Genomic DNA, 14,928 nt, shown 5'->3' with positions numbered 1-14,928 from the left:
GCAGTGTATTTGGATCGTACAGAAATGATTGAAACAACGGCTCTCACAGCGAAACTGTTAGATGATATTACAGGGAAACAAGTGAAATACACACAAGGGGGCATGAGCTACTCAATCCATAGAGGGCGCTGGCTGCGGACGAACGGTATCAGTCAGCGCCTGTCCGTTTCGGCGTAGTCATTGAGAGCGTAGACAGCAATGCTGGAAGGTGGCTATCACGGTCAGCTTTGGATAACGTGGTTCCTATGGAAGGAAGGGATACTTGGTAGTGAGATCCATAGAATAAAGCATCCTCAAAGCATACCGTACACCGTCGGTTGGCCAAGTTCAGCAATGGAGTGGAGACTGCAGCCAAAGGTGTCCGTACGGGACGACCAGGAGCATCGCATACCGCATCAAATGGGGCAGCCGTGTCGGGTTTGATGATGTCGACAGTGGCGTAGCGAGGGGGGCAAGGGGGTGTATGATGCCCCGGGCGCTGCTCGCAGAGGGGCGCCATATGGTCTCCAAACAAGATTTTCATCATATTACTGTGTTGTTTTCGGGAGAGGGGGGCGCCAAAAAGGTATTTTGCCCCGGGCGCCAGTTATGCTCGCTACGCCACTGGATGTCGAACAGGCGCATAACGCTCAACGAGATGCAGGAAGAGACAGGGCTTGCGCGAGGAACATTGCAGGCGATATTGCATGGTGATTCGAAGAAGACAAAGGTGTGTGAAAAGTGGGTGCCTCATGCACTCACACCACAAAAAAAAGGCGAAGCAAGTCGACATCTCCAAAGAACTTCTTGCATTACAGATGCCGATCCAGATGACTTCTTTGCCCGCCTGGTACGGGGGACGAGTCATGGTTTTGCGCGACACTCCCGGAAAAAAGCATGATTCCATGGAGTGGAAGTATGCAACAAGCCTGCGTCTCAAGATGTCTAGGCCGGCATTGAACGTGCAGAAACAAATGGCAACAGTCTTCGGGGATGTCCAGGGTATTCGTCTAGTGAACTGGCTGGAGCCTGGATGCAGAAGATGTTCCCAGAACGCTGCGACGGAGCATTCAACAGCACCATCAGGGCAAATGGGCACGGCACTAGTTGTTGCAGCACGACAAAGCACGTCCCTACGCCAGCAAGAACACCCGCTATACTCTCGAGGTATTGGGCGTCACTGTGTTGCTTACCCGATCTGGACCCCTCAGACTACACCTTATTTGACAAGATGAAGGGCGCAGTCAGGGGCCAACATGTTGAATCTTCTGCGTAATTGCATGCAGTTGCCCGTAGGGAACCCCCCACAGGTTGGTTTACCAAAGCCCTCTGGAAGCTACAGGACTCAGCCTGATGGCAGAAGTGGATTGACTTGGGCGGGGATTATTTCTGCCTGACAATTTATTAACATAAAACTACCCGTTTTATGTTAATAAATTGTATGTGCCCGAAAATACGAAAGGCATCCCCTAACGAGCAAAGTTCGCAAGCCTAGAGGGGAAGATACAAAGCATGTCGAAAGAGGTGTTAAAATGAATTTTATGAAAGAATATGATTAAATAATAGATGTTCAAAATTCCTTCCATTCCTCACAATATATGCTTCACAGCGTCGACGCATGGATTCACGGACACGCTCAAAATAGCCAGGTGTAAAATAAAATAGCCAGGACACATGCTGACGCTTCTACGATAGTAACGACGAGATCAATGTCCAATGTTTCTGTTTCATGTGTGAAATTCATGTATAACCACAAGTAGAAATCCAGGGAGGTAAGGTCAGGGGATCGCGGTGGTCATACGACTGGTCCGTCTCTGCCAATTCAAAGATCAGGATATGTGCTATCGAGGTATTACTGCACAGCGCTGCTAAAATTGAAGGCGCAGCAGCAGGATAAAACCAGATGTTTGGGCGTGTAGCTACTGGAATGTCAACAATCAGATCCAGCAACACTCTATCCGCAAAATGTCACATAAAATGCCCATAAAAAACTCAGTAAGCCGATTCATCTTTCTTTTGTAACGTCCTAGCTTGAAATGATTACACTTCCACTGTCCAAAAGCCCTCTGGCGGTCATTGTCCTTTAGTGATCGCCGTTCCCATTTTCGGGCCCAAGTCCTATGTAAATCTTGTCTGTCATGGTATGGCAGACCAGCATATTAAGTTTCGCAAAGATCTTTTGAGCACCCTGTATAGTCTCCAACACTGCTTTCGAATGCAATGCCTAGTGTTAGTACATAAGTAATAACCGGCTGCCTGGATGATATGAGGTGTGCCCTCGAATTAATTAACTTGATCAAATTATGCCTACAAAACAGAAAAATCCAGATCACCTCTGACGGAGGTCTAGATAAACATTTTGGCCAGAGGCTTCCCTCAAGGCTCATGCCTGGGGCCCACACTATCAAATATTATAGCCAATTCAGCATTCCAACACATTGAAAACTATACATATGTCAAACTCCAAACCTATGCACACGATTTTGGTTTCGTAGTGGCTGGTAGGAGCAATACTTAATCGAGAACCCAGTATCTCCTCGATATCTTAGCAAATTGGACTAAACAACAGAAGATGCAGATCTCGGCGTCTAAAACTAAACTTCTCCTCATTGGTAGGAAAGGTAGGCTTAGAAGAAATCAGTCAGTCAAACTCTGTGGCTCGCCTATTAAATGTGTCACTAATCTAAACTACCTCAGATTTACCATCAATAATAGGCTCTCAGGCCCCTCACATCTCAAGGAGGTAAAACAAAATGTCTTAGCTCCATGCTCCGTACCACGGCGAGGCAGTGAGGAGTAAGCCCCAAAATTTGAGACCATAGTACAGTACTATTACAGAAAAAATCATTCTTTATGGAGTTGCAAGCTGGCGAAGTGATCTCACAAACAGCACGAGACAATAACACCTGACCATTCAGAGGATACAACTTCTAATAATCTGCAACGATTATAAAACTACGCCAACTTCAGCTCTCCAGGTGCTTACAGACTTCATCCGCTTAACTTGGTAGCGGAAAGTGAAACAAAAATAGCCCTAGCTCTCCAGCATGAGATCGATACAGAGTTATGGGGACATAGTCTCATTTACTCGGACTATGAATCCAGACACCAACAGTTAATAGGACATCCAGCACATATAGACTTGACAGATTACACACCGAGAACAATATCCCATATACCAATAACCCCAGTCAATATTCCTGTCAATACCCCTAGTCGAGAACAATATCTCTATATACACAGATGGTTCCAAAACCAAGAGAGGTACTGGCAGTGCCTTCTGTGTTATAGAAGACGTATATATTACCTGTTCCAGGTCGAGACGATTAAACGAGAACAACAGTCTTCCAGGCCAAATTGTGGCAATTAAAAGTTCCATCTTGTACGCATGTAACAATCTTCCTGGTACCACATTAATTTATACAGATTCAGTCTCCAGCCTTGCTGAAAAGCAGTGACCAGGTAATTAATACCAGAAAACTGCTTCTACGACTTTCACTAATAAACAGTCCACATCTTAACTGGATCACAGCCCATGTTGGAGTTAGAGGTAATGGGGAAGCTGACAGCTTAGCTAAAACAGCGTTTAACAACACCAACCTCAAGGAGCAACCAATTAAATTCTCAATCTCTTTTCTCAAAAACGGAACAAGGGAAAAGTTATTTGAGCAGTGGCAGTTGCGTTGGGAGAATCATCCACAGGGAGAAGGACATTTAAATTCTTTCCCAAAGTGAGCTCTGAATTCAAATTTTCTAATGGATACCTAACGCAATATTTCACAGGGTAACGGGCTTTTTCCTATGTACTTGAAACGCTTCCATCTGCGTGACACTGATCTGTGTCATTGCGGGGAGATAAGGACTAAGACAACTATCTCTTGAATTACAATGGCAAATTTAATGAACATCTACGTACCCTTGATGATCAGTGCTGGCCACAATAAGAGCGATATCATTACAAAAATAAAAAGGAGATATAAAGAAAATTAGAGAAAGTAATCGGTTACTGTACAAGAATAAAAGTATAGTAAAGTATGGATACATGTTTCAAACACATTTTCCTCATGACTTATATATTGTACTTAATGAATTAATTTTATTTTACTTATTCTGTATAGACATTGAAGCGAATTTCAAGCACAATATGCTGGAGATATATTACTTTAATCTTATTATACTCATTGCTTGCACTTAAATTCTTCTTATTATTACTGTACAATTATTGCTATTTAAATTTTTATTTTCTTTTTTTTAATATCATCATTATTACTATATTAATATATTGGTTTCTTGATTAACATACCTGGCAAAGTAAATGCAATGTAAAGGTACTGAAATTCTTGTCTTGTAACAGTTCCCAAACTTGTGTTTTCTCAAACGTATGTACTATCTGTTTCTATATCTGAGTTAAGCTTTGTTTGTCCCTGTGTAATTACTATTAGACCCAATAAATTGTCAGCTGGGGTGTTAAATACAGAAATACTTTCCTTGAGAAACAGTGGTCGCCTCTGGTAGTGATTAATATTTAGTAGATAAGTAATGCACATTCAGCTGAAATAAAACGAATTCAGTTAAACTTATTATGAATGAAATATTCAGACGATTTTTCAGTAATATGCCATTTGCTCTGTCAGTGAGTATCATACGCTGTCCGCCTCCAGTGATATTAAGCGGATAGCCATCGGTTATCGAGGATAAAGAGCTATCTCATTGTGTAAGTATCTTTGCGAAATAAATACTATTGTACTTTTCACTAATTTATTTTAATGCACTAAATTTTTAAAAAGTCGTGTTAAACGTTTTGCATAAAAACAGTAGCTAGCTTTTAGAAATACTTAAAAGTACAACTAATGGCTTTTATGGAGTATTTGTTTAATTAAGGCAAAGAAAATGAGGGTAAACTGCTCATGAAGGACTTTCCGACAGAAATTGGCTTGTATTTAAAGTCACGCATGTAGAAAACAATAAACATGTGCATTAGTTAATCCGATAACCTCAAATCCGAATCGAACTATTAGTGCATTCAGAGCTCTGATCCACTCAGCCGCTTTGGTGTGGAAGTGCATTTATAATTTGCGTCCTCTTTTTTCAAGGTAATTTGTGTCCAAAGTTTATTTAGTTAATTGTATTTCTGTTTTCTTTTCTCTACCTCATCTTGAATTATATTAAGTTTCCAAATTCTCCCATGAGGCTTAGTTGGAAGAAATCCTTGAGAATATATTTACACTTTATTTTTCTTCCGTTCATCATTTATGTCGAACTTGCCAAAGAGGTTTACGTTTTGAGTTTCTTGAAGTATTTTAATGCTGATAAAATATATTAATTTTTCCATGAATAAGGAAGTGTATTCGATGAATTGGCTATTTTGTTGTGTAAGATTAGTTAAAGCAACTAAAGCGCAGATAATCAAAGAATTTAGACAGAAGAATTTCCTTTAAATTTATTCTTAGTAGAAAATGCTAATTTTTTAGCAAAATTGTTTGATGATTTTAGTACGGGAAAGTACTAATATCTGAGAGCAGCGACGCCTTCACTGAGCGCTTTCTGCAGGAAACCAGTTTATATTCACGCCACAAGTGTGAAAAAAGATGAAAATACACAATCAACCAAATGATTCGACGGGATTTAAAGCCAGCTCCAGCTACCAGCGTTCAACGATCTAATAACCGATTCGGCCATAATGGCCGTTTCAAGAGAACAAACCAAAATGAAAGAAGATGCTTTATTATTCAAGAACTAAAATAATATTACATTTTAAAATATGGCTTCCATTAGATTTCTGTAGTTGTGGTAACTTCTTCAGTTGAAACGGTTTCGCTGGTCACTTCAGGTGGAACTTCAGTGGTCTCTTCCGTTGAAACGGTAGTTTCAGCAGTGGTTCCTTCTGTCGTGCTTGTTGGCCGTTTGCATCGTGAAAAAAATCCCTCATTTACCTAAGAGAGAAAAGTGTATTAAAATAGATGAATTGTTATACAAAGCACTTTTTAAAGCATTGTATTTGTACTCAAATATTTAGAATATAAAAATAAATACAACATTGGTTCTTTTTTTACTGTCCGATGCTTAGTCTACCTCAGTTACTCATGCAGTTGCCCCAAATGCGACGTCAAGTTTTATTAAAATGTTATTTTTATATAGAACGTTTTAATGCCAACGTTTTTAAAATCTTACTATTGTAGTCTAATTAGTTGAAGTGAAAATTTTGTGTGAAATTTACTTATGTTTGGATTCTACATTTCCATAAATAAAATTATATTTTTGGCAAATATTCTTCAAATACGGCGTGATTCAAAAATATTTGGCAGAAATGTAAAGATGATAAATAATCTTCAGCGTCTGAAATTAAAAGAAAAATTATTACAAAAATAAGACACAACGGCGAAATCTGTTGTATAAAACGACACACGATAAGACTGAAAATGGTCTAAAATCATTTGACATGCATTTTATCTATGGGTGTGCAAGAAAGAAACATACCACCTGTTTAAAGAAGATAATCGAGAATCAATACCTCCTTTGAGAGAATTTTCTCCTTTTTAACCTCATTCCTCAAGTTAAGTTTTCAAACGTAGTATGTTTAAGGTAATATAATACATATCTATTGTATTTAGTACACATTCGGAAAATTTAAAGATTGTGCTGAATATGCGTTCTCTCCGATTCAGAATCACTTTCTCGAAAACTATTGTTTTTAAAAATTTCAATCATCCCCGAAATATATTCTATTTTTCTGCTCTTGGGATAATTCAAAATTGAATCAAAAAAAGCTTTTTAGAAACTGTCGAAAAAAGAATAAATTCAGTTTGTAATATATAAGGTACTTTTTTAAAAACATTATAGAAAAGAGCGTTTTATGTATTATCACATGGTAATTATTCAGGATCACCAACAGCTTCTGATAAACAGTACACTATTAATATCAATTTACAGTAGATTCCCGATTAATCAGGATAACACCAGGACGACGTTCACGGTTAACCTAAAATCCCTGTTAATCTGTCAGCAGGAAGAAGGACAAAACACAGGAAAGAGGATAGAGCCTTATAATTAATTAAGAGAAAAAATACTGTTAACAATTTATCACTATTTTTGAACAGTTTATTTTAGAGAATAAGTCATGTAAATTATATCTCCAATTAAACCGAGTACTGTTGAGGGTAGACATGATTCCTAAGTACTGTAACATCGTCTGTTATGACTACTGAGTGTCCCACACATCTCCTTTTTTGAATTTCCCGCAGAAGTTTTGTTTATGCTGTGATTGGTGATGATAAATTAATTTTCCCAATAAACAAACTTACCATTTTTTTAGACAAGTTTCAGTTAATCCGCTCGAGTTCATGGGGAACTGAATATATGTGAGGAAGTAAATATTATATGTGAATTTGCAACTGCACGGCGGGAGGGTATCTCAAACCTCCGTAAAGGTCAAATGTGATCTAATGTTGTTTAAATAATCATTGATGACAGAAACACTCATAATTGTTTCTGTTAGTTGTTGAAATAATTCTCGATGTAGCAATATTTGTTGCTGTATTACCTGAATATATTTTATATTCCTGTTTTTAAGCCTATATTTGTGGAATCGCCTTTTCCAAATTTATGAGCAGATCAAATATCTTTTGTACAATATGTAAATGTTTCTCAAACATTCCAAATTCAGTCATCTACACCTCAATCAAGAATAATGATTTTATTTCAGTTTATAAATAATGCAGACTGTATTTTAAAAATATTATCCACGACAAGAAAGTGCCTTTATGTCAAACAGCTTAGAAACTAAAGATTTTGTAACATAATTTTCTCAAAATATCAAATTTTAAACACGAACGTATTCTGAAATATTATTTCTGAACTTTCCAAACATTCTAGTAGAAATGCCATAGAACTCTTCCTTCAATATAGACATACCTATAGACATACCATAAGTTCATATGCCGCCCAGTAGAATGTTTAACGTCGCTGACTGCTATAACGAAGGGCCCGGGCTCGAGTCCCGGAGAAGGATGCTTGTAAATGTATAGTGTCGGTGCGGCATGGCGGCACTCCGAATATGCAGCGAGCCGAAAGTTCTCTCGTATGGTTTAGTGGAAGGGGAGAAAGGTGAAGACTCTCGGATTCTTCGCCCCCCCCCGGGGTGCTCTCCATCAAAATTGGGGTCGGAAGTGAGCTAAATCGCACTGTCACCTGTAAGGTGCTCAAGGCTGTTGCCAGCGACAGGAGCATCTTGCGCACGAAGAGGAATTTCGTGGGCTTGGGCTGATGTTACTGTCAGACAAGTGAGCATAAGTAACAACAACAAAATAAGTTCATATTTATGAACTAGTCTCCTTTCTTGAATCACATTTTTGCTTATCTTACCGGGTTAAAATCGGTTTGTATTGGAAAGTTTGAAATGTTTACAAAATACATGAATGTAAAACAATGATTTTAATGAAAATGAAATTAATATTTATTTTATTTATAAGTATTTAGAAATTTTAATGAAATTTTTACTTACGCATTCAAGCCCTTGTTCACAGTCACATAAAAGGTTTAATCCACACAAGCGATCTGAAATTTAAAAAAAAAAAAAAAAAAAAAAAAAAAAAAAAAAAAGAGGAGTATTGAAAATTAAGTGAAGGTTCACTTTTCTCAGCTGTAACATACAGTTAAAATAATAAATCTCGAACATAAGTTTAAAATAATATGCTATCTGAAAGTTAGACGAAAATTTGAGGAGGGGATATTTATTGTTAAATTAAGTTACATTAATTATTTGAAAGTTTTAATTTTTGGACTTTTATTTACTTTTTTATTCCTAACTTTATACTTACAAATTTTACGCAAATGTAACCTTGGAGGCTTGCATTATTATTGTAAATAAAATTCCAGTTTTCTAACATTATTATTTACATCAATTAAAATATGAAGTCTAGAGTTCTGAATAATCCAGAGTCGTCATAACTTATAAAAAAGGAAAGAAACTGAACAAGTAAATTTAGGACCACGGTTATCTCTCAGTTAAATAAAGAACTGAATTCATTCAAAATGAAAACATTATAACTAAAGGACTAAATTTATAGGTTAACTTGAACAGGTCATTGAGTTTAAACTATTTTTTAAAGTGGGTTAAAACTTCTCACTTTTTTTTGGCAAAATTCATCTGAAAAACTTCTACGTGTCGATGTTTTTCCACGCAATTTTTCTTTCCCTTTTGTATTTTCTGTAGACAATTTCGTTTTACGCTGAATGATTTGTGACAGAGATTTTCCCATCATTCTGTAATAATAAGAAAATTTTGCTTGTTTCAGACCTAATCTGGTGAACCCACAATCCTATTAATATACTTCCGGCGAATCAGGAGTTGACTAGTTACTTTTTCCTCCTCCAATATATTTCTTGTAACCGAATGAAAAGACTGCTAAGCAATGACTGATCGAACTGACTTTAAACGTAATAAAAACTAAACACTGTTTTCTATGTAGAATATGAATACTACCCAATCACACCTAGAAAAATCCTCCATGAATGGAAACAACCTTTCGTCGATTGGTAAATATTCTTACATATTTTTATATAATCAACTAAACAACAGTCGTTCAAAATTAGTGTATGCAATAGCATTGCATGTGAAGAAAATTTAAGAATTTATGGAAGGAAGTGAAGAATTTATGAAAATTAGAATGTATTGTTAACTGTTATGTACAACATCAAATCTTCTTGTAATGAATCCGCATAAAACCTTAAACAGGCTATTAGGTTCTTCAAAGCAGGGAAGGAAACGGAACTCATGGACATGCTAACCATTTACACCTTGAAAGGATATACGGAGATATGCGATAATGTCTTACAACCTCACATCGTTAAATGAATGAAATCAATATCTTGTTATCTTCAAGCAAAATTCACAAGTCTGAAAAATTGTTTCCTTTAGAAAAACTCAATTTAAATGCTTGACTTAAATATTATGACTTTTACACAATAGTTTTCATAGTTTCGTTTCATAGAATAGTCATCTTTCTCTCTCTTTCAATAACAAACAAAAAAAGGGGGGAACAAATGCAAAAAAAAATATTTTTTTTGGATAATAAATTTTACGATAGACACTCTCGTGCGCTGGAGATTAAAATATATTTTCCAGTACAGCGTTGCCACTGCTCGCTTTAAAATCATTGATTTGTTAATATAAATTCGTTAAAGTTTTACAATTTATGAAATGCATAATAAAACAAATTCGAAATTCAAAATTCAGGCTTCTAGGTGTCTAGAGTCTGGAGGTGGACTACGTTATTCAAAATTTGATTGCTCTAGATACCGTTGTTTTTTCACAGTGCGAAAAACATGCATGCATTCATGAAAATTCTTCATTATTAAATTTCTTTAAATATAACAGTCAACGATAATATTTGATGGCAACTATTTGAAAAGTGATTCAGGCTTTTATAATGATTAAATGCAAAATCCCGTTTTGAGAATAATAGTTCTTCTGGGCTAAAATGTTGAAAAATAAAAATGGACGCTAAAGCAAAATAAATATAATGTTGTGCAGCCGAGAGTATGTTAAATTTGCAATATCTTCTAAATTCGCTCTTAGTTCTGACACATATTCAAAAAGGTTGTTACCCCTTATTTGTTCTTAATTCTGATTTCATGATTATTATACGTCTTGAAATTCTCATTTCCTGTGTAAAAAAAACTAAGCATATTAGGTTAATATCGGAACTTATTTAAGTTTAAATTCAACTGAAAATAATGATAAGTATTTTATTTCTCGGAAAAATTATTAGCCACCTTTTTTCTTTGTTTCCAAAATGCCAAAGAACCGTATAAATTCTTCAGAATTTTGGGCGATTGCAATTTTTCTAAATTTCTTAGAATTAAGGTTAGATTAGGTTATTTAATTACGGCAAAGCCTCGAGGGCTATCTGCCTAAGGGGAGGGATGCCTTCGTGGAGGACTTTCTTAGGAAAAGTGGCTCGTATACACGTTACACATGGGAAAAACCACGAAAACATCCATGCAGCCAGCCCGTTCGCGGGATTCGAACCTCGGACCGAACTACCAGTGTTCAGCGACATTACCGCTCGGCCACTGGTGGGCCTTAGAATTAAGGAAATAGTTCTGATACATTTGAAAGAAGATCTGATTCATTCGTTTATGTTCCTGATTTGATAACAGGCAACTAAGCATGTTTAAAAACTATCGGTCAACATACGCTACTGTCTATTAGCGTTTTTTTTTCCCAATGTTTGCGAATATGCTATGGGGGCGCTCATTGGCAGGACGAGCTGAAAATAATTTTTTGTCAACTCCGGACGACTACATCCACAAAGGTAATGAAAAGACGTAACAAATGCTCATCCAAATCGAGATCTAAACTTGAAATCATCACCATGATATTTAATTTTCAACTTGCTAGGCATACCAGGAGACGCGGCAGTTTTATCAGTTTGTAGCCGGTGGGCAAAATTTATCTTCTGTTTAAAGAAAATTTATAAATATTTTATGCTTTCAGAAGAAATATACAATATGCGTAAATCTTGATCAAACTTAAATTATTAAAGAACGTTTTTAATGATTTCAGAAGGTTGTTATAATGCTCATAGGTTGCAAGCCTTGTGTGAAGAGATGAGCTTACTTGTAAAAGACTCTGGATTACACTTACATAATAATAAAAAAAAGAAATTGCTGTAGCCTAAGATTCTGTCCGGTTCTGAAATGTTTCTGTTTGTCTGGTTTTTATTCGTTATTATAAATACTGAATAATAAAGAATAAGAACAGGGAAATAAAACAGAATAAGAACGTTAATAATAACAAGAAAATAAAATAAAATAGAATGGAAAAGAATACATAATTATACATATCTTAGTTATATTACTGTTCAAGCTTTACAGATAAGAATTATGAAAAACAGTTAATACGGTGTAAGTGTACTTCAGAGTTGGTGTGATAGTTTGCAACACAAGGTTAAAAAAAAATTAAACATTCAAATCTGTGTCTAAGGGTAGTTAGGCTATAACGTTATTTTAATAAATCACTTGAGAGCTCTCTACCAAAGAAGAAGGATTTTGTTGAGAACGTTTTAAGGGAACCTGGCTCGTATTCACGTTACACATGGGGATAAACAGCAAACCTTTCCATGCAGCCAGCTCGTTCGCCTGCGATCGGACTCAGAAATATTCAGCTGTCTTAACCAGTCGGCAACTTTTGGGATCTCGTGTCTAAGGTATCTGAAATATTGCAGAAATGTTGTTACAAAGTATTATTATAAAGAGAAATTGTTAGGCCAGGAAATGCTGTAAGACCATTTAAACTGCCAGTTACGAAGCGAATAAAAATCTTTACTCTGATTATTTGATTCCCCTTTTCCCTCTGCCAAAAAAATATTCAGAAACAGGAACTTTAACGCATTTTTCTATTTATGTAATGATGGATACTATGTGAACAAATGAAATTTATTTTCATTGCTGTTTCTAAGGTAAATGTTAAAACAATAAAAAATGGGTGAGGTACTGATATGTCTAATGACTCAATCTCTTTTTCCATCTTTTAATCATATTTAATGAGAAGCAAATTCCCAGATGTTATTTTTTAAAAAAACTGGAATGTTGAACAAAGGCCAATAGACGTATCCTATCTCGGTCAGAATATACTGTGTACATTCAAGATTACTTTAATTAGTTTGATTTGCTTCTATCCAGTATGGCGTGCGGTTTATTACACGAATATTAAAGTGTAAAATAGGGGTTGTTCATGCATTTGGAAAAAAAAATTACGATCTTAGTTAATTTTCAAATGCTACTTACTTAGCTTTTGATAGGGTCTGCAGATATTTAACCTTCCCATTTGAACACAGCATTGATTTTCTTTACATGTTTTTCGGCCACATTCTTGTTGACAGGATACCATGGAAATCCCCTACAAAATCGGGATAATATTTAAATTATTCGCTGTAATGAATAAAGTAGATTGAATTTAACTAAGTTTTAAAGTAGATTGAATCCTAACCAGAATAAATCTCATCATCATCAAATTTCTCGCTTTTGCAGGATTTTGTTAAATGCTAGATTATTATTCTGAAACTCGAAAAAAATTTCACATCTTTCAAGTCTTCAGAAGATTTTATTCCATCGTAAGACTTTTTCACCCAAGGTGCCTTACTGGCTTATCTATGCGAGTTAGCCGTGTTGGTCTGGCCAACTACATCCACCCCCCCCCGTCTTGAAAGGTTTCCGAAAAACAAAGTCTAAATTTGAAAACTTGACAATGTTTCTCTCTGAAATGGTCTTTGATTTGATATAGTTTTAACCTTCGAAAGCTTTTCGTAACTAAACGAAATTAAAAGTTTTTTTGCCATGGCACTGAATTTTTTTAAAAATTTAATGAAGCATTTTTATTGAGCATGGAAAAAACACTTAATGTAAGATATCATATGAATTGAGGCCATTTTTATCTGACCTTTATTCAACAGAAAATCTTACGGTCATACTAAGGTTTATTTTCACAACTGTTCGGACTTGCTGATTTAATTGTATAATCACCCTCTCTCCTCTGCGGACTTCTAACTTTTGTTTTTTAATTATAAAAACATTATTTTGCTCCAAATTTAAAATATAAAGGCAAAAAATTGTACACTTCATTGAGGTTAGAATTAAAATGAGAATTTTAAATTGTCATATTCCTTTACTTGTATAGCAATTCCAATACAAATCTATATGACCCCCGACGAAATCCTCATATTAAATTGCAGCCATTAAAATCTGATACGTGTCCTGAATGTTGAAGAAATGCTCAAGTTACTATTTCAGTAAGGACTATTAATCTTGAAACACGTTCTTGGGTTATTCACTTTGAACGCGGTTTGTTGTAAAATGCATTTACTTATCCTTCTGTATGTTGCCATTCGGCAAAATGTATGAAATTTAATCTTTCAAATTTTAATCTGTCTGTTACGGCAAAAAAAACTGAAGTATTTAAAAGTAAGAGATGCATTTCTTAAGAATATTATATATATATATATTTTTAACATTTTAATCTGATTGATTTAAATACAAATGCATTTAATTCATGAAGTATCCAATTAAAATCCTTAAACATTTTTTATAAAATTAGATAATATATATTTTTACCTTTAAAATATAGAGAATATATATGATGTTTACGTTTTAGTCTAAACATATATTCATGTAGTATTCTAAAAAAAGACTTCACTATTCCGCCTGAGACATGTGTACTGATAAACCCTATTAAACTTTAAAAGAGGCTTTTTAGGCGACCGTTGAAACTTGGACCCTTTAAAATGTTCTTTAATTGTTTTCATTATAAGTAACTAAATAAGTTTTATAATTCTAAAATTTATGAAAGTTTAACGGTTTGAAACAACTTACCAACACGACGATGAAACAAGTAAGATAAAACGAATTCATTTTTCTCTTGAAATTTTACTTTGCATTGCTTATTTCGTGGTTAACACTTGTCTTTTATATGTGTAATTCGGGGCAAGAAAAAGTGTATTCTGAACAGCTGTCAGTAACATATTCATTCCTTTCATTATGGCAGTGATTTTTCAGGAAATATTCCGATTTGCTGCTAATCATTTGCACCTGTTCTCTATGCTTTGACTGATAGCTGAAAAATGTTTACAGACGAAAGTGATTGCTTTCCCTTGCTGAACTGAGTTGGACGTTATTTAGTCTGTTAGTTGAGATTTAATCAATATGAATTTACTATCCGCTCACAGTTTTAACAATTAGTTTATTTGATGGTCCTAAAAAAAAGACTGAAGTCCACTAATTCGTACTAAACTTTTATTTCAAAATTTTTTATGATAATAAATTCTAGATAGGATAAATTGTACAAAAAATGTGTCTATAGGGTAGCTCTATTTCAATATTTTATCCTAGGTCTCTCTATACCTTTGGTAAAATTTTTATTGAAAAGAGGCAGAATTATATAAATTCAGAATT

The 14,928-nt window shown here is 35.2% G+C and overlaps 1 protein-coding gene across 1 annotated transcript; it reads right to left on the bottom strand.

The window, feature by feature from the left end:
- Window positions 1-5,687: 5,687 nt before the first annotated feature.
- On the bottom strand, window positions 5,688-14,506 carry LOC118181946 (uncharacterized). The gene is made up of 4 exons (XM_035351188.2): window positions 14,350-14,506; window positions 12,769-12,880; window positions 8,480-8,532; window positions 5,688-5,912 (listed from the first exon to the last, which is right to left on the bottom strand). The coding sequence occupies exons 1-4, from the start codon at window positions 14,386-14,388 to the stop codon at window positions 5,751-5,753; spliced, it is 366 nt and encodes a 121-aa protein (XP_035207079.1). The 5' UTR covers window positions 14,389-14,506; the 3' UTR covers window positions 5,688-5,750.
- Between the last annotated feature and the right edge of the window lie 422 nt (window positions 14,507-14,928).

This window comes from Stegodyphus dumicola, chromosome 1 (genome assembly GCF_044657685.1).
Source record: "Stegodyphus dumicola isolate Sdum_Otavi_A_Nest chromosome 1, ASM4465768v1".
In the NCBI taxonomy this organism is placed as follows: Eukaryota; Metazoa; Arthropoda; class Arachnida; order Araneae; family Eresidae; genus Stegodyphus; species Stegodyphus dumicola.
The sequence above is the reverse complement of the archived record's forward strand: the minus strand, read 5'-3'. Positions and strand labels throughout refer to the sequence as shown.

Coding starts and splice junctions, on each gene's coding strand:
- LOC118181946 (XM_035351188.2), bottom strand. CDS start 14,388: ATGAATTCGTTTTATCTTACTTGTTTCATCGTCGTGTTG. Junction 12,881..14,349: donor CTTGTTTCATCGTCGTGTTG/GTAAGTTGTTTC, acceptor CCGATTTTGTAG/GGGATTTCCATGGTATCCTG. Junction 5,913..8,479: donor GTGAACAAGGGCTTGAATGC/GTAAGTAAAAAT, acceptor TTTCTCTCTTAG/GTAAATGAGGGATTTTTTTC.